Source organism: Mizuhopecten yessoensis, unplaced genomic scaffold, assembly GCF_002113885.1.
Source record: "Mizuhopecten yessoensis strain PY_sf001 unplaced genomic scaffold, ASM211388v2 scaffold6719, whole genome shotgun sequence".
Taxonomy (NCBI): Eukaryota; Metazoa; Mollusca; class Bivalvia; order Pectinida; family Pectinidae; genus Mizuhopecten; species Mizuhopecten yessoensis.
In genome coordinates, this window is record NW_018406690.1 from 268,549 (window position 1) to 288,369 (window position 19,821).

The 19,821-nt window shown below is 39.1% G+C and overlaps 2 protein-coding genes across 4 annotated transcripts in view; one reads left to right on the forward strand and one right to left on the reverse strand.

Annotated features, from left to right (window-relative positions):
• Window positions 1-4,306, forward strand: part of LOC110452503 (NACHT and WD repeat domain-containing protein 2-like) — a 28,669-nt gene extending 24,363 nt beyond the window's left edge. The window contains exon 7 of the mRNA XM_021501071.1: window positions 291-4,306. Coding sequence (XP_021356746.1) covers window positions 291-4,286 — 3,996 coding nt within the window. The 3' untranslated portion in view covers window positions 4,287-4,306. The remainder of the gene's footprint in view (window positions 1-290) is intronic.
• A 20-nt stretch (window positions 4,307-4,326) lies between these two features.
• LOC110452504 (bis(5'-adenosyl)-triphosphatase enpp4-like) lies at window positions 4,327-17,028 on the reverse strand. Of its 3 annotated transcripts, none has more exons than XM_021501074.1 (4): window positions 16,953-17,022; window positions 10,124-10,394; window positions 8,009-8,739; window positions 4,327-7,098 (listed from the first exon to the last, which is right to left on the reverse strand). In XM_021501074.1, exons 2-4 carry the CDS (start codon window positions 10,374-10,376, stop codon window positions 6,766-6,768), a joined length of 1,317 nt encoding a protein of 438 aa, XP_021356749.1. In that variant the 5' UTR covers window positions 10,377-10,394; window positions 16,953-17,022; the 3' UTR covers window positions 4,327-6,765. The 3 variants fall into 3 exon arrangements, with proteins under 3 accessions (XP_021356749.1, XP_021356748.1, XP_021356747.1); XM_021501073.1 differs by having other exon boundaries at window positions 4,328-7,098; window positions 16,729-17,028; XM_021501072.1 differs by having other exon boundaries at window positions 4,329-7,098; window positions 16,725-17,028.
• Window positions 17,029-19,821: the final 2,793 nt, after the last annotated feature.

Sequence of the window (19,821 nt, forward strand, 5' to 3'; positions counted from 1 at the left end):
AATTATCTTAAAACCATAAATATCCTTTTTAGAGTAATAGGAATCGTACACAATATGGTTTTTGTATATAACTCAGTTTGCAAATATAGTTTTGGATCATTTGATGTACTAATTACAGAAGACTTTGTGAAAAGTTTCAATAACAGTACTTGACGTCAGTGTTCTTTCAACTGGTCATGTATATCTATATATGTGTCATGTCAACACATATTTGATTGAAAATCATTAATTTGTTTTAACCAACCAAAACATTCAAAATCTATTCACCATCAATTTGCTTGTTTTTGCAGACCCAAGAGATTGTACCAGGGGAGGTAATCAGTGTGATAAGATATGTCGGTTTTACACCCCGGAGCGCCGATCTGAAACAGCTCCTGTCAGGCATATGCACGCAAATACTCGCCTCCCTCAAGCGAGACACATCAGAAGTTCCCCACGACTTCAAGGATTTGCAAAAGTTCTTCCTAGCTTTGGTCAAGACGATTCCTTCTCACGTAACCCTGGTGCTTTTTTTGGATAGTGTAGATAACATTTTACCCGATTACAGCGCCCACTTCATGTCCTGGATGCCAAATCTACTGAACCGTAACGTGAAAATTGTGGTATCCACCCACCCGGAGAAAAACCAGATCCTCTCCGCGATGAAACAAGAGATAATCAGAAACGATAAAGCATTAGTTGAAATGAAGCCATTGTCTATAGAAGACGCTGAACGGATGCTAGTGTTTTTCCTCGGTCAGTATGGCAGACGAATCACCGCAACGCAGATGGAAGTGTTTAAAACTGCTATGAACAACTGCTCCCTGCCAATGTACGTTAGCCTATGCGCGGAACACGCCAAAATGCTCCGTTCGAGTGACGATATCAGTCTTAAGACACTTCCGACAAGTATACACGAGGCGATTCACTTACTGTTGAATGGTCTGGAAATATCTTATGGTGTACATTTCGTATCGAAAGCCATGGCCTACTTAGTTGCGTCCGTGACAGGTTTGAGTGATTGCGAGGTCGAGGATCTATTGTCTCTCGATGAAGATGTTATGTCCTCTCTTTATACCGACCACCACCCATTCCTAAGACGACTTCCTTCACTGAAATGGCTGCGACTGAAAGATGACATCCGAAGGTTTCTGATTGTACGTGAAGTGGATGGAGTGACAGCTTGTTGTTTCCGCCAGGAGGAATTCAACACGGTTATCAAGGAGAAATATCTCAGCAGTAAGGAAACAGCAAAGCAGGTGCACTCTATGATAGCAGACTACTTCCTTGGTACATGGCACGGTAAACCAAAACCTATTGTTCCACTCACGTCGACAGGTGATCAAAAACTTACAAAGGACTTTGGAAAGGAGGCAAACCGATATGTTCCAACACAGCCACTCACTTTCTTTTACGGGAATAGTACTGTGAGATTCAACAGGAGGAAGTACGATCAGGTTCCGAGGCATTTGTATCTGGCAGATCGGCTGAAGGAGCTCAATCAACTAGTCTTGTTCAACTACGAGTGGATGTATAACAAAATCAAAGCTCTCTCCTTACAACATATCATGGCAGACTTTGCCTTGAACCCAGGTGTCGAGGCCACACTTGTAGAAGAAGCTCTGAGAGTAGCAGGATCGGTAATCGAACGTGACATCAATAATCTGTCTCCTGAAATAACTGGACATCTACTGCCATACTATAGTAAAATGGCAAACATTCGGGCTCTTTTATGTCAGTGTGACACGGATGGCTTGAAACACTGTGCACTGATCCCAAACTTCCCCTACTTACAGGTTCCAGGAAGTTCTTTGATCTGCACACTGGATACAAGCATCACAGGAGAATTCTTTCAACTCTTTCAGGATGACCGGATCCTGCTGATCAAGCAAAGAGACAGTTCACACATACACGTTTACGACATGGCTGTTGGAGAAAAGAAGAAGAGCATATTCACTTCAAACGGTGCTTTACATACTACTCCTGATGGAAGATACTTTGTAATAGTTGACCATGTCACTGAAAAAGCCATCAAGATACACAACTCATCGACAGGGGACTTTGTCGGACAGCTTATAGTTCTCAATCACATCACGCTCAAACCCAAGGAAAAGTACAAGATGGGAGACATCAGTATAACAAATGACCGGATCTGCTTAGTTGTCACCACAGACTCCAGTTACCTCTGTATCGCAGATATTGAATCCTGTCACTTCTTGCAAATCATTAGCCTTGACGGCAGGTCTGACCTCTGCAGAATAACACCGAACGGAAAATTCGTCTTCTGCAATTCAAACGAATTTCTCCTCGGTTACGACTTGTACTCTCTCGAACACACTTGTACATTTTCCCTTGGCAGTCGGCCAAATTCCATGACATTTAGCAAAGATGGATTTCGTGGATACTTGTCGAGCGTTTTCGAAACAAAGCTATTAGTGATGCACTTGCATCGGGGAACAGTGGAAATGGCTTACAAAACAGTACTTGAAGAGGAAATGCCCGATGACACGATCATGCAACTGAAAATTTCCCCGAATGATGACACAGTTCTTATTCGTGGTTTGAACACTATTCTCGTTTACAGCAGATTTAACGAGAAAGTGATTGCACGGTTCTCAAGACCAAAAGATATTCCGAAAGAATTCAAACTGCCAAAGAGTCACTTTATCGACCTGTTCTTCACAGCGGCTGAATATACACGGGATGGCAAATTTGTGATTGGTACCATCTTCCGTAACATTTACCTCTGGCAGATCTCCACAGGTAATCAGGTAACCAGTATCCAAGCTCCGGTCGGCATCATCACGGAACTTCTGGTGTCAACCAAAAGAAGTCAGATCGTTACTCATATTCAGGGTGCCAGCAACATCCAATTGTGGAATATCGACGAGGCTGTCAATCAAGTGAATATGCTTGATCGCCTTACAGGACCAATCACTGCCGTGCGGGTAACGGGTGACAGTTCCATCGCATACGTCATGTGCAAGAGCAGTGACGAAATTGGCGTCATCGACATGCGCAATGGATCAATGTTGGATCTTCTAACACACGACAGTCCAGTGAGTGACTTTGCCATCACACCCACTGGCAGTTACGTACTGGTGTCCACTCTGTCCAAGAAGCTAAATATGGCGACCAAGCTGTGGGACATGACGGAACGTAGAATCATCAAGGAGTTCGGAAACACGACTGGATATTGCATTAGCGCCAATAATGATGCCTACATGATGTTTGTGGCCCAGGAACAACACAATTTCAAGGCACCTTTCAGTATTACACTGTTCAGGTTTGTTGGCGATACTTTCCACGAGTACACCCATCCCCTTGCCCTGAAGTACATCCTTGGTAAGCCGTTTCTTACCAACGACGACAAATATCTCGTGGTGCTTACAGCTCAGGATTATGTACAGCTGACTGCGTCATATGACACGCCAATCATTTGTACCTTTGCCATGGAGGAGGACATGCGAGTCTCATACTTCACTCCAGAGAGTTTCCAAGGAACGGCGAACGTGTCGAAAATCGTCGATGTCAAACCATGCCCAAAGAATCCATACACAATAGCGATTATGTACGAGTCAAATCGGTCATTGGATATCAACGAGAATGCAACAACGAACGGTTTCCCTAAGATGTCTCATGGACTTCTTATCCTTGACATTTGTAGTGGATCAATGATCGCCATGTGTGATCCATTCATGACAAACAGTGTGTCCATAGAAACCGGACTGGTTTATTCCAACGACTTCCAATTCTGTCTCGACGTTAACTCAAGCTACTTTGACATCAGCCAGTGTTGTTACCGGGGAAAACTGCCGAACCCTGGCGTGAGACCGAGTCTGACGGCACTCAACGATTCCGTCGTGGTGTACTATAACGAATGCGTTCTCTACGTCGTCCGAGTCTCTGACGGCAAACAGATTGCTAAGTGCAATGTTCATGCCAAAGTATGTCATTTACATCTTTGCAAAAATGATCGCACTTTCATCGTAGGATGCAGCGATGGCACTATTGCGTCATATGTGCTCATTGACCCTGATCATGAAGTACCCACTGACGTCATACAGACACTTCGAAGTCGACAAATAGACCTAACAGACGACGTGGATGGGAGACTATCCCGGTCCTGGGACAAGATTGAGAGTGGTGGTCACTCCCCCCAGTCCCGTCCTACGTCTGGGATGATAGGCGCCGGCCCGAAAGACAAGATTCTACTAAAACGGGTGAAACCTGTGCCAAAAGTGCGTCCGAACTCTGATACGTTCATGTACCTTAACTCTAACTCAAAATCATGTTCTATTATGTAAAAGTTTATCTTTACATTCTCAAGTTGATCCATATTTTCCATGTGTTCAAACGAAATTAATTATTTTGTCCGAACGAATAACAAACCGTCTCAATCGTTGTCGCTCTGTGTCCGTAGGAAACCAAGTTTATCAAAACATACGATTGAAAGTATCTATCCCGCAAATTGTAAAAGCCAAATTTTATTCAGTTATTACTTTATGTAGTGTAAATGGTGAAGTGTCATTTCTTTTGCTGAATATACAAAGCGTAATGACTTTGTTTAAAAAGACGTGCATAGTCCTTAGTAAAGCCAGTGAATGCGAACGTGCAAGCACATGCAATTTATGCAACCAGGCTAACCATCTCACATATAGCATGCTATCTGAGGATAAAATACAAGGGTATAATTTAGTGTGTGTGCCAATTTAAAGATATCTGTGATACTAGCTAGTCATGTATATTTCATCAAGTAGTTGTGAACACTTTGTTTTAGACTGTACATAATATAAATTGCCTGTTCATCTGTATGTACTGCAGGCTGTACTTAAATGCTGTACTACGCGTACATTTGTAGTTAGGGTAAGTGTTAGAAAATACCTGACTAAGGGAGACAACTCGAACAGAAATGTCACCTTTGAAACATTAAAAACTATTGTTATTCTTTCTGAAGGATACGTATATTTACTGTAGGAGTGGTTTTATATATGAATTGAATTTGTAATTATGAATTTATAATTTTACTGTGATATACACATTTAAGCTTAGTTCATATTGCAATATATATATATATATAAACGTGGTAACTTAAAGACATGCATAGTAATAGAATGTCCCATCTCAGAGTCAAATTAATTAAGACATGACCTCGACATAAAAGGTGTAACTAAAAGATCTAACTAAGACATATCATTGTAATAAAATGCTATGAGGTCGTGATAACGAGGTTTACCATGCATGAATATATGTGTAATTGTTTATATGCTCGAGACAGAAAGTGCTAATTTTGTTGAACCCAGAGCCCCAAATTTGGCAGTAATCCTATACCTAAAAACTGGATAATAAATGTCATTGTTTGAAAAACTAAACCTGCTTATTTATTTCCGTTACATGTAGATTCAATAAAGTGTTATTAACAAATAGTAGATGCTTACAGATCGTGGTACTCTCCTCGCTCTGCAGTTCTCCTGTTTAGAATTGTATTCAAAACTAAAAAGTGATAGTAACGCATGTAGGCGCCAAAACTAAAGTGCATCAGCGTACTGGATGTCGTGTCGGGTAGTGTACATGTATTTGTCGCTGAAATTATCAACAATATAATGAAACGTGAGGCTGTTGAATAAGTTGTGTTTGATTATTGATCTCAAGTACTCCTTCTAAATAGATTTAATGACACTCTCAGCATCACATCCTTTTCGTACCGAGTAACACGTAAACAACGTACATTGATTTTTGCTGGCGACGTTCTAGATGTTAGGTTTCTTTAAATATAATAAAGCATAAGGTAAAACATGTATAATTAACTTAATAAGCCTGATATATCATTTTACGATGTAGGTGTAAAGGGAGGGACGCGCTTTTTCAAAATCTAGACAGCCAGTTCAAACAATAAATATAATAAAACAAGTTGATCATTTACCATGTGCAACAGTTTTAATGATAAAACCAAAACAATGTTTAGATTGTTTATAAAAAAATGCATTTTAACATATTCAATTGTCAAATCGATTGGCTTACATACAAACAGAATCACAAAAAAACACGTCACATGAAAGGAAATTATGGGAGTGCATGGGGCTTTGTTAGCGTTTATGTACCGTGAATATGACTTTGACGCTTTATACAGGCAGACTATAACATGTACATGATCTTATGAATATTGCTTATACATAAATATGTAACGCCAAGAACCATAATAAATTGTTTCAAATTAAAACATTCGGCAGTGGTTTTGCTTTTTTTGTTTTAGAACCCAGGTATCAAAATTGAGCTATGGAATAGCTTTAAAATTTTCTCACTACAAAGTAAACATACATTGGCAAGATACTAAGTAAAAACACTTCACCCTACTGAATTTCTTGTTGTCCAATCTGATTAAAAATGTCTGTTACATGGCTTCGTTCACGCTGGAACAGGCATAGTACGAAGTTAACGGAGCTATGTAACAGATGATTCTAATCAGATTGATTGTTGTCAAAAAGATGATGTATGTCTGTTTCGGGAAGTGGCCAAATGTGCAGACGGATGAAGTCGGAAGTTAAACCTGAAGTTCAGACCATCTCCTTTCAGAAATTATACATCCAGCAATGGCCATGGTCCTTGTTTCTCCAGTTGTCCCTGAATGTAGATTTGTCGAACACCGAGATTATATTATTTCCATTTTATGTTCTTGTTTCCACTTCGACTTCTGTTTGGTAATTTAACTTTTAAACATTGTAAAGCAAAGAATCAGGTTAATGCTATATATATATATAATTCCGACTTCGTTTCACTCTGTCCAGTTTATATCATAAATCTGGCAAGGAGAAATACAAACACAAGCTGAACATTTACTCTACCGGAAGTGACGCTGTTAGCTCCATCGCAAACTAAACTATCTCCGCTGAATGGTTGCAGGATGGTTATGATGTTGGCTAGCGTACCGTTGTTAGGAGATGGAGTTATACCAAGTAGTTCACAAACCAATGGATAAACGTCAACCGAATTGAGAGGCGGAGCCAAAAGGTTTGACCGGAAGTTAGGACCCATGGCATAGAATATCGGCTTCATTGACATCAGACCGTTGTCGTATCCATGGTTACCTTTACTCGGATAAAGTTTACTGCGAGTGGCATTCTGAAAAAGATGTAAAATTAAAATATCATTCCTTATTGTAATTCGAGACTTCCCCTTATTCACTAAATAAAGCAGTTGTTATCACACATCTGAGATGTTTTGTTATGTAATTAATATGTAACTAGTGAAATAATATAAAATAAGAATTCAATTAAATCAAAAATTAAATAAAATGATACTAAAATCTAGCAAATAAAAAATAACGCAATTGTGATTAGTTGAGAGATCAAAGTGTCTTCTGAGACGTAATAGCCAGAAAAAGAGAGGCAATTCATCAATTTTCAAAAGGACAAAGTTGCCTATTATCTACCTATATATTTAAAATATGTATTGTAATTATCTAAAACAATGGAACCCGACTTTGTTAACATTTCGTATGACAATTTCGTTCGATCATAGGCGAACTTATTTCATAATGCTATCTCTTTAAATACTCTTAGAAATATTAATTAAGTTCATTTATTATCTATAAACTTATGTTTGTTTGGGTTTTAACATCCCCAGAACAGTCGGGGTCATATGAGGATGGGCGCCTAGGGAGGCACCGCCGGAAAGAGAAAGTATATAGGTAAGAAAGTAGACAGGAAAGACAGGAATCGAAAAAGATCTTTTGCGTTGCAATGGGGGCAGCAGATCAATTTTGGTCTTTTCATTTCCTCTTAGTAGAAGACAAAGAAGAAACCATCCCGATTCTGCAGGAGCCCAATATCATTAGCCTCTTATGATCATGCAGTGAGATACAGTAGGCCCATTCTTTTCCCGAACTTGCACGGGGTATAATCTTATGTTATCAGTCTTCGACATCCTGGATATTGTACTTAACATACAAACCTATGACAATGATATAAAACCAGAACATTAAAAAACTGATTTCGTTTCTTTGACACATATCATCATATAAGTTACTGACCCACGTTATGGTCCAGCCTTCGTCGGCCACCACAAAGATCGGCATCACCCTCCGGTTGTTCTTGTAGTGCCACCTATCCGGTATATCAGCTTTTCTATAGGCTGTGAAGTTCGGATGACTATTTATATCATTTATAATGGCGTCCTCTTCACCATTCTCTGGAATCACGTGCATGATCGGACCACTGCCTACTGTGATATTGACCAGGGATTTATTCACTAAATCGTATATCTCGACAAGTTTGTTGTCGTAATCTACTTCGGCCATCCCGTGGTCACTTGTTAGGATGAAGTTCACTTTATCTTGGAGTCCGTTTTTGATCAACTTGTCCAAGATAGTTCCGAGAAGTTCGTCCATTTCCGTGATCTTATCGACAACTTCCTGTGAATCTGGTCCGTATCTGTGTCCGGTACGGTCCGGCTCGTGAAAATATGTAGTTACAAAGTTGTACTTGTCATTTTTTAGCATGTCAATGACTATGTCTATTCGTTGATCGAAAGTAATAGATTCGTTGTAATTGTACCACTTATTTGCATGAATACCCTGAATCTCCACCTCACTTCCGGGCCAGAACATGGTACCGGAACTTAGACCTTGCCTCCGGGCCGTTATCCATAGGGGCTCGCCACCGTCCCACCATTTTGTCTCACGTGACCTCATCGTAAAGAATTCGCCAAACTCCGGGTCATACATGTTGTTTCCTACGATCCCGTGACTTTCATCATAAAGTCCTGTGATGATCAAAAATAGAATTGACGTATTGTATAATTAATTCCATATCAAATATTTATACAACATAAAATGAAATATCACCCAACAATTGTATAATGAGTTTATAATAGCAATTGAATCGCCTTACTTCTACGGAAAAAAAGAGCGATAAAAAGTACTCAATCACTTACATGTAATAAGTGAAGAAACGGACGAGGACATACGTAACATAATTAGTACAGGAAGGAACAAGATCAATTTATAACTATTATTTACCAGTCGCATACGTGACGAAATGGTTAACTCTTTAATCGCTCGTATTCGTGTAAATTTGCCTGTATGGTACAGGTTATTAGTTGGAAATATATATAATCGCCTATCCTGCTTCCGTCAATAGTGGTCATAAATATAAAATTGTTTAGTTACGTCATCAGAAAAGATAGAGAATTTCATAAAAACGGCTTCCGGTTCGAATGACGCCGACGGAAGAGTGTATAGAAGGTCAAAAGAAAGTCAACAAGGAATTGGGGAATCAGACACCCGACTCAAGATGCGGGTCATAAATTTGTCACTGTAAACTGATGACGTTACACACTATTGTATTTATGGTTAGGGTAGCACGTGGGGAGGTTCCATTCGGATTTCCCACAGACACTGAATTAGCCTGAACATCTGTTCAGAACTCTTTTATAATGAAGAGAGCAGAAACGGTCGGGGTGTCCTTAATATTGTATAAATTAAGTATCGCATATTTTTATTGTTTGTAATGTCATAATGACGTCATATATATTCAGGCATTTCTCTTAAAAATTCTTACATGTTTAAATACAACTGTGAAGTAAATCAATTGTAATATTCCACTGTATTACGTTAACATACTTGTAAATTCCAGACAACGTATTTAACTTTTTGTGTGAACGTGTTTGTAACATCCCAAACAAGCGTTTATTTTAATTCTACTAACTACCATGAGAATGTTCGCTACACGAGGTGTTTCCAAGAAGGGCAACGTGAACGATGTTTTGGTGAAATGCGTGACAATGTCATCATGCCATCATTCACAATAAGACGACACTTTAAGCCTACTTGTCTCTTTTTAGCTGCAGTTTGTTACAGAGGTACCTTCACTGAGGTTGTAAAAAAAACTCATTAAAAGTGATCCCACATTTCAACTGCAAATTCCTCCTAGATATTTCTAATGTCAAGGAAACTATTGATTTCTAGTCCGAGTTTCCTTTGGTCCAGACATCTATCTGTCAAAAGGTCAAAGTCTGGTGTCAGGGCCAGAGGAAACTGGGGCTCAGACTGGTGTCATGACCATAGAAAACCGGGGCTTAGTCTGGTGTCAGAGCCAGATGAATATCAGACTAGTTGATTACTAGACTACGCTATTAAGATTCCTACCTGTAGCGATGCTGTAGTGGGCCGGGAAGGTCTTGGTGGTGAAGGTACTGGTCATGTACTCCGCTCTCACACCATTCTGCGCCATTTTGTCAAAGTTGGGCGTGGCTGCTTTTTCAGGGTAATCATACCTGAATCCATCCATGGACACCAGAAGAACTTGATTGGCATATTTCCTACATGTGTCAGCTGTTTCCCCGGTGATACACACCATCAGCAGTATCAGAACAGACATACAATGGCTTGTCTTGGCCATGGCCTCAGGTCAACACACCTGTTTCAATCATACAGAAATATATTATCTCTTTTACCTGGTAATATGTTTTTTCCTAATATTATGTAAATGTTATAATTTTCCCAGAGTATGAAGAAATTTCGATTCATGACAAAGACAACAAGACAACAAGAATATATTATAGAATATTTGCTTACATACACTGAAGCCCGCTTTTTTTGTTGCATTCCATTAATTTTCTTTGAGAAAATATATGTAAACACCTGTTGTTGACGTAATTATAAATCAGAAAAAGACACTATCCTTTTCCAATAATTGGCTAACCCATGCAAAATTAAAAACTGGCTTCAGTACCTGTTGTTACAAAGACTGTACCTATGCTACAATGTGACATATACCTATTATTTAGTATTTGTAACCAGGTTTATGACCACTTTAAACCAGGCGTCGTGGCAATAAATAGCCATTCGTGACATTGTCGTATTTTAATAGTAGGGTAATGTAAATTTGTTGGCACGTGGTTGTAGATCCTTATAAGATAGCGCTATCTTCTGTTATTCTTCTTGACACGAAATTTATTGCAGCAATAATAACAACCAAAACAGCATAGGCTGTGATGAGTCTAACAACTGGGCTCACATCGACTGTATTAGCATGTCATCTGCTAGCTTCCAACATCACACTGACCATCCGTCGGAGAACTGGCACTGTCCTAAATGTCGGTCCATAGACGAAACAAAATTCCCCTGTTTACTATGCTACCAACCAGTGAAGAGCTCACAAAATAAGTATGTTTGTGACAAATGTAACCAATGGGTCATGTTGAGTGTCTAAGTTCAGACTCTATTTCTCTTTCCGATACACAACATCTAGAAAATACATGGACCTGTCTAAAATGCAGTAATGTCAACAATTCAAATAGATTGTATGACTTCATAGTTGTTTCGTCACTCAGTTCTATTGAAAATAATGACCATCACAGTACTAGTAGTTTATCTCATAAAACCCATCCATCCCTATCATTGTCTATCACCCAAGAATGCTCGGACGTTCACCACAATTCACTATCTAGAGACAACTCACACCTTGATAATACGTTGCCTTCACCAAGAACAACTTTGTCACCTATTCCACAAAAGAATTAAAAATCACCTGTGCCCAAAAAACCCATCAAATCTTAGATCCAAACGTAACGAAATCTCACTCCTAATTAAATCGGCTAAACCTGACGTCTTCATAGGTACAGAAACCTGGTTAAAACCAGAGGTCAGTGATAGCGAAGTATTTTCCTCTGATTTCGAACTGTTCAGAAATGATAGGACCTCGTCACGTAGCGGCGGAGTCCTCGTTGCTACTAGGTCAAATCTAAATGCCACATTAGCCTACAGAAGTGACAAAGTAGAACTTGTAGCCGCTAGAATCCATCTTGCAAAGCAAAACCCCATAATAATAGCCTCATACTATAGACCACCCAATAAAACTGACCCACAGTTCATAAGCGACTTAGTAATGGAAATCACCAACCTATACAACACTTTCCCAAACCATACCTTTTGGCTCGGGGGTGATTTCAACTTGAGTGACATCAGCTGGCCCGATAGTGTCATCACAAGTAGCAACAATCCAAACATTCTGAGTGAACAATTCATTGCTCTCTTCCATTATCTCGGCTTGAATCAAGTAGTGGACTTCCCCACTCGTTATAACAACACACTTGTTCTCTTTCTAACCAACATGCCGTCAGTTGTCAATAAATGCAAGGCTATCCCAGGTGTGTCAGACCATGATATCGTCCTAATTGACAATGAAATCTTAACTCCTCCCATAAAACAGCCAAGACGAACCATATTCTTATGGAGCAAGGCTAACATCACCCTTATGAATGAGGAGGTGAAAGAAAAGCTGAAATGTATAGTAGACCAAACTATGTCTGTTGACCAGGCCTGGTCACATTTCAAAAATGTCCTTAATTCAGTTATTAAAACCCACGTACCCCAAAAACTAACGAGGTCAAAATTCACCAATCCCTTGGCTAATAACAACATAAATAGGCTAGCCCGACAAAAACGAAGATCCTATAACAAAGCCAAGGAACACACTAGACAAAAGACTGGGACCGGTACAAGAAAATAAAATCCAAAATGCACAAAGAGACCAGAAGAGCCTATAGTAGTTACATGCATGACATCATTAGTCCTGAGCTCATAGAAAACCAAAACGATTTTGGAGTTTTATTAAAAGTAAAAAAATGGATACAAACAACATCCCACCAATTAGGAATCCTGAAGACGGCCTTACATATTCTGATGCAAAAAGCGAAGCATACATAATAAACCAACAATTTCAGTCCGTCTTCACCAAAGAAAACCTCTCTGAACTACCCGACTTAGGTCCGTCACCATTCAGACCAATGTCACGCATCACCATCAGCGAACCAGGTGTATATAAGCTCCTTCAGAATATCAAAATTCATAAAGCCACTGGTCCCGATTCCATTCCAGCCAGAATCATCCATGAATTGGCAACAGAAATCATCCCAGCACTATCAATTATCTTTCAAAATTCCCTCGACTCTGGCACCGTACCACACGATTGGCGAGAAGCACACATCGTGCCAGTCTTCAAAAAAGGGGATAAACAAGCTGCTGAAAATTATAGAAATGTCTCACTTACCTGTATCACATGCAAATTATTAGAACATATCATCCATAGTAACGTAATCTCCTACCTTGAGCAAAATAACACCCTAACAAATTTACAACATGGTTTCCGTGCAAAATTCTCTACTGAAACTCAACTAATTCTAATTGACGACATAGCAAGGAACCTTGATAAAAATAAACAAATTGACGTCGCCCTTTTAGATTTCTCGAAAGCATTCGACAAAGTCCGTCATGCAAGATTACTTTCCAAACTAGAATTGTATGGGGTAGATCCAGATACTGTTGGTTGGTTTTCCTCTTTTCTGAACAACAGACGACAGAAAGTAATAATTAAAGGTAGCAGCTCTGATAGCGCCCCCGTCCTATCCGGGGTACCTCAGGGAACGGTTGTTGGCCCACTCCTCTTTTTGGTCTACATTAATGACATCATCGACTCAGTTTACTGCGACATCAAACTCTTTGCTGACGACTGCTTATTATATACAGAAATTAATTCATTAGAAGACTGTCAGAAACTGGAAAAATACCTCAAATTCTTGGAAATCTTGGAGGGTAAATGGCAAATGAATTTTAACGCCAAAATATGTTCTATCATCAACACATATAGAAAGAAAAATCCAATTAAGTTTAGCTACTCACTGCACAATCAAGTTTTGGAAAATTTAGACTCTAGCAAATACCTAGGGGTAACTTTCACCTCAGACCTAAATTGGGATAAACACATGCAATCCATCACCAACAAGGCAAATAGGACACTGGGATTTCTGCGTCGCAACATGTCATCATGCACCAGAAAAGTCAAAACCCAGACATTCACCACACTAGTAAGACCATCACTAGAATATGCAGCCACTTGCTGGGACCCTTTTATTTCAAACCAGGTCCTAGCATTTGAAAATGTACAGCGTAGGACTGCCAGATACATATTGATCATAGATCTAGAGAGCCTGGATGTGTCACCAACATGATAAATATACTTAACTGGGAGCCCCTAGCCCAGCGAAGAACTAAAACCAGGCTCATGATGTTATATAAAATAACAAACGGACAAGTGGCTATTGATCCATCCCAATTTATAACATCAGGCGACAGGAGAACCAGAGGGGCCCACAGAATTAATCAAATATCAACCCGAACACATTTGTATAAATATTCATTCTTCCCTAGAACTATTGTTAACTGGAATTCGCTATCATCATTCCTAGCACAGGAGCCAAACCTGAACTCTTTCAGGTCTGCCCTGGCTAGTTTCAACCTTCCATAAAGTGTTTTCTGTTTTTATCTTATAATACAAATTAACAAAAATCAATGTTTTTAACATTTTTAATGCCACCTCCCAGGATCAAGTGCACTCAAACCTTTGAGTCTGATCCTTGTAAAGGAAGAAGAAGAAGAAGAAGAAGAAGAGGAAGAAGAAGAAGAAGAAGAAGAAGAAGAGGAAGAAGAAGAAGAAGAAGAAGAAGAAGAAGAAGAAGAAGAAGCAAATATCCGATCGCCTTGCTCAAGTCAATATTTTATATGTTCATATTTGGTTCATTTTTTAAATACTTATTTTAAATTTCACATTTCTAAACCGAGTTTGTTTTAAATAATTCCACATTTTTACTTTCGACAATAAAATTTGGCTCATTCACGCGTTGAAAACCAATTAAAAAAGGATTTCACTAAAACCTTGTCAAATACACTCACTTAGATAAATAAAAACATCGCCTTTCAGAATGACATAAGACAGAAAAAACACATGCATATTGTACGTAGTCATAGAAGCTGAAGTTAATCGGGATCAGTCGGAACTTCCCGTAAACGGGTCGTTTACGGAAAGTGCCGACGGTTTCCGATTGAGCTTGAACAGTCATTATGTTGAATCTGATGGCATCTCCTATGATTTGGCTCCACTGGCGTCATTGCAAGAGTATAGGATACTCTACCGATGACTTATAACAATTTTAAGGAGTGGTCAACCTATATATTGTATACCGTATGCGGTATGGTAATATTTGGGAATTAACTTTCGAGATAGTACTCATATAATCGACCATCATGACTTGGTTAATTTCTTCATTGACAAAAAAATAAAAAATAACAGCCTGCTATAATTACTATTATATATATTCCTAAAATACGATATACGCCTATATATAGCTGTTAAAAAAGCAAGCTCGAGCAAACGTGTCCGGGTTGATAAGTTTACGTTATTTACTGGGAATAAGATTACCTGTCTCAAGATAATAGCTGGCTAACATTTCTTCAATCTTATGAAATTTAAATGTTACTTACTTAAGTGAGCAATGGCGGCTTCGTTCTGGGACATTCGACCACGCCACTACCAGAGCAGTGTCTCAATGCCCATACATTACGACCGTTATAAATGAATTAAATCGTTCGAAGGGATACTCATATTAACTAATCTAAAATTTAAAAGCGATGAAAAGAAGAAAACTAATGTTTTTCACCGCGTATTTTCTAAATTTACCCCATATATCGATGTAGATTCACAGGGACATCCTACCTACCACGGCTACCGTAGTTACCATCGTAGCAACCCGCTTTGACTGATTTCTTCGTATAGCATTTAACATTTTTTTGATGTAAATATAAAGATTGCCACTTATTTGGCGGCGTATACGGTAGAATGATGGGCAATCCCGATATAATATATACATTTCCCTGTGCATCATAGCTAAAACAGATGTATGCTTATTTAGAAAAGCAATATGTGGAGAGTAAACATAACGGAGCGATAAAATACGGTTAACGTCTCACGACCCAAGACGTGTACATTAATACTATGGTTTAATTTAGTTCAAGAATCAAAGCATGTTTACTGCTTGGAACAAACGTTCATGTATCAGCGTGATAGATTTTATTATCATTATTGTGAAAAAGTGTTAACTTTGAAGGTAGGAGGAGATCTAGAGTCGAGTGGGCCAGTAGGGTAAGAGTGGTCAGTGCTTCTAATTAATGAGTAGTGAGTGTCTGCGGAGGGTCTGTAGTTGTTTATTTGTTTACGATTAGGCGTGTAATTTAAATGTAGAGACATATTACTTGGTTCTGGAGATCTTATTAAGTTGTCAATTAAAGCTCGGATCGTAAGGGAGAATGTTGATTGAGAATGACCAGTGTCATGAGAACAAAGGGTGGTGTGTGCTACAGTGGAGAGAGGACAGGTTGTGTGTGTGTGTGATAGAAGGGAGTTTAGTTTTGTGTGGTGCACGAGAGAGGACGTAACTAAGGGAGTGGTGGTACGAACGTTGGAGTGACAACATGTGAGCAGTGAGAGTGTTGCGGTGAACGTATGGACATGTACCTGTATATATGTATATAGATGTAAATAAACTGTAAATAGAAATCAGTGCATTGTCTCATAATTATGACATCAAAGACAAACCATTGGCTCCGTCACATTTGGTGGCAATTCGGTGCATTTACATATCAACATATGAACACATTATAATGCTTACACAACAGTCAACAATAACTAGCGTATAGAATACACCTGTATTTTTTGTATATCTCCTTGCAGATAATGGCGGCTGGGGACTCGCATTTTTAATTTCCGTGAGCTTTTTGAAGATTACGTTCAGGCAAATGAATTCAAAGTGAACACGTCTTATATTTTACTGCATCGAGAAAATACTATAATATTCATACTGTATATACAATGCAATATAAATTAATTAAAATGGAATTATGTAAAGTTAAATACTTGCAGAACTGGAAGATATATGCTAGATAGACTTCCGGAGCACAGCCTTACTTCCCCGGCTGGGTGTACGGTGGCGTCTTTATGGACTCAAGGTCACTCTATTCCCGAGCAGGGTAAACACATCTATGACAGTCTTCTCTCCCCGTTAACTGCTACTGATAATCGTAAAGTCTATTAATATTGACCAATAAATTTTAAGATTGAATACAGCGTTATAAATCACCGTACCGAGTGAAACTGATCACGAGTTCTCAGGAGCCGCCAGCTGTCTCGGTGTGGCTGTGAGAGCGGATGTACGGCCGACTCTGTCTATACAGTGTCAGAGTAAAGTTTTTTGAATTAAATGTAAGGATTACAATTATTTTGAGAGTGCATTTTCTACACCTAGTGCACAAATATTTGTTCCATATCCGTTTTTAATATATTAGCCATGTCATCACCCAAGTGGTTTTGTTTATTGTCATAATCTGTCGAGGTAATATCTTAAATTCTATTTCTTTTGCATTTCTTTTCAGATACATATGATTTCTTTATGAAAACCCCACAGTGACGATTTTATATACCTAAAATCATCGCATTAAAAAAACCCTTTATATTAAAGAAAATTTCATATAAAGCTTTTCTTAGGCAACATCAGTGAACATCATGTAACGAAAAAGAAGGGGACTATTACGGCACGATTTCTCATCCCGACACGATTTCTCACCCGGGGGAGGAATTGTGCAAAATTGCTGCATTCGCAACACAATTCCTCACCCCTGTTCAATTTCTCATCCGGGTGACAAATCATGCAAACTATATGACCATAGGTGACACGTTTTCTCACCTGACACGATTTCTCACCCCAAATATCTTTCTCAATTAGGGTATTGTCTGATGGAGTTCATCTGTAGTGTTTTATTTTTTTCGAATAAACTTTATTTTACAACAATAAAACGTGTATTTGATTATTCAAGAACAAGGTGTAATATGCATATGTTGTCATGGGAGAGGTAAGACAGTCTTCGAAATCCGAAACGGTATAAATTCAGCCTTTTCTCTTCTGGATAATGGAAGGGCTGATCCTACTCGCAAATCCGTCAATGGTAACTGACACTCCCCTGCAAGAATATCGTAAGAGGCGACTAAGTTTGGGACCTTATCTCTTCTCTCCTTTGTAAACAACTTTCTTCTTTCTTATGTCTCCCTTGACAATGCCTCACTTTTGGCCATTTGTTGAGCGTTCGCCCCTGTGAGGAAGGCTTTGGGTTCTGTCCCCTGGCCGAGACATACCAAAGTCTTTAAAAATGGTAGTTTATACTCCTGCTTAACGCTCAGCAAATTAGGAGTGGGACGACTGGTTCGCCCGTTGTCAGTATAATGTGACCGGGTGGGGCGTCCTGCTGGGTGTCTTCGGCAGTATGTTTCAGTGAGGTAGCACTATAAAGTCGGCATCAGTTCCGCGCTATCACAAGGAGACAAACACGAACATATCGCAGCCTCCCAAAATACACACACATACACTACACGCATGCATCTTGCACTCAGGGGAGGCCGTCCTTAAATGACCTTAGCTGTTAATAGGACGTTAAACAAAATAAAACAAACAAACAAACAAAGGTAACTGACACACCTAGTTTGTTAAAGTATAAATGCACGTGAAAAATGTATGTTCTTTGTTATTATACAACCCACTGTCATCATACGATATTGGACCATTTTACACCACATTGAAATGTACTGTCGTATTTCAGTTTCAATTTACTTCTGTCTCTCTGTCTGTCTGACTATCTTTCTCTCCCTCTCTATTCTAGTATGTACAAAATGTATGCTTGTAGCTCCGGCTATAACATATCCATAACCATTCAATGTTTATAAGACGAAACTAAATCTAAAACCTTGCACGTACATCAACGACAGGTCATTAAATGGTACAAACAACACAAATATAAATCTTTACACAGGTACGTACATCGCTGACATTTTCGCTTGAGTGCAATGCCGTGTAAGTACGTGAAATCACTGCTTTAACTTTGCCAGCAAGAAAACGGATAATCGTTATAAGATGTGGCAGGGATAAGATAGCGTTAGAAAAAGAGAGGTGTAAATGGGCCTGTCGTCATATAGGGAAGCACGTACCGAATGGTACGAACATCGCATTAATATCTCACCTGGGCCGATAAGCAACTTGAGCTTATGCCGTGATGCGGCGTCCGTCGTCCGTCAGGCGTCAACTTTTTTACTTTAAACAACTTCTCAATAACCAAAAGGCATAGGGTGATGATATTTTGTCATTAGCATGCTGGGATGAAGGGCTACCAAAATTGCTCAAATGAATGACCTTTGCACATGTTTAAGCTCACAGGGGTCAACTATATATGTTCATACCTTTTTTAAAACGACTTCTACTGATTAAACATAAGTCTCAGGCTGATGATATTTGACCAGTAACATGCTGGGATAAAGGGCTACAGAATTCGTTCAAATGAGTGACCTTGAGTGATATTGAAGGTCACGTGGGTATAATATGTTTAAAACATTTAAACAACCTCTTCTGAATAACCAACCAAAAGACACAGGCTGAGGATATTCGGCCAGTAACATATGCTCAGATAAGAAACTTTGAAGATTGCTCTTATGTATGACCTTCACCTATATTCCAGGTCATAGGGGTCAAATATGATGAACATTTTCAAACAACTTCTTCTGAATAACCAAAAAGCGTAGGGTGGATAGCACAGAGAGATAAATACCAGATTAGCGATGCAGGCCCATTGGGCTTCTTGCTATTTTAAAAATAAACGACCAATGACGATCTAAACTACTTCATACCGTAATCTACCAAATGAGTCCGTTTACCGTCTCCGTATTGGTGGGGCTCTCTGGGTACGCTTGGGAGATTTGACGTCAGTAGAACTGAAGCCAGGAATATAGCAGAATGATATTTGAAGTCCATCTTCTTGGATGACTGGATGCATCAAGGGAAAAAGGAATCGCTCATTTTATAATGCTTTAATTGTTGATCCATCATTAAACATTAATTAAACCTCCATTAGTTAATGATTCATCAAGTAACCTTTCGAACAATCCATTTTTAATGGTACATAAACTAATCCGT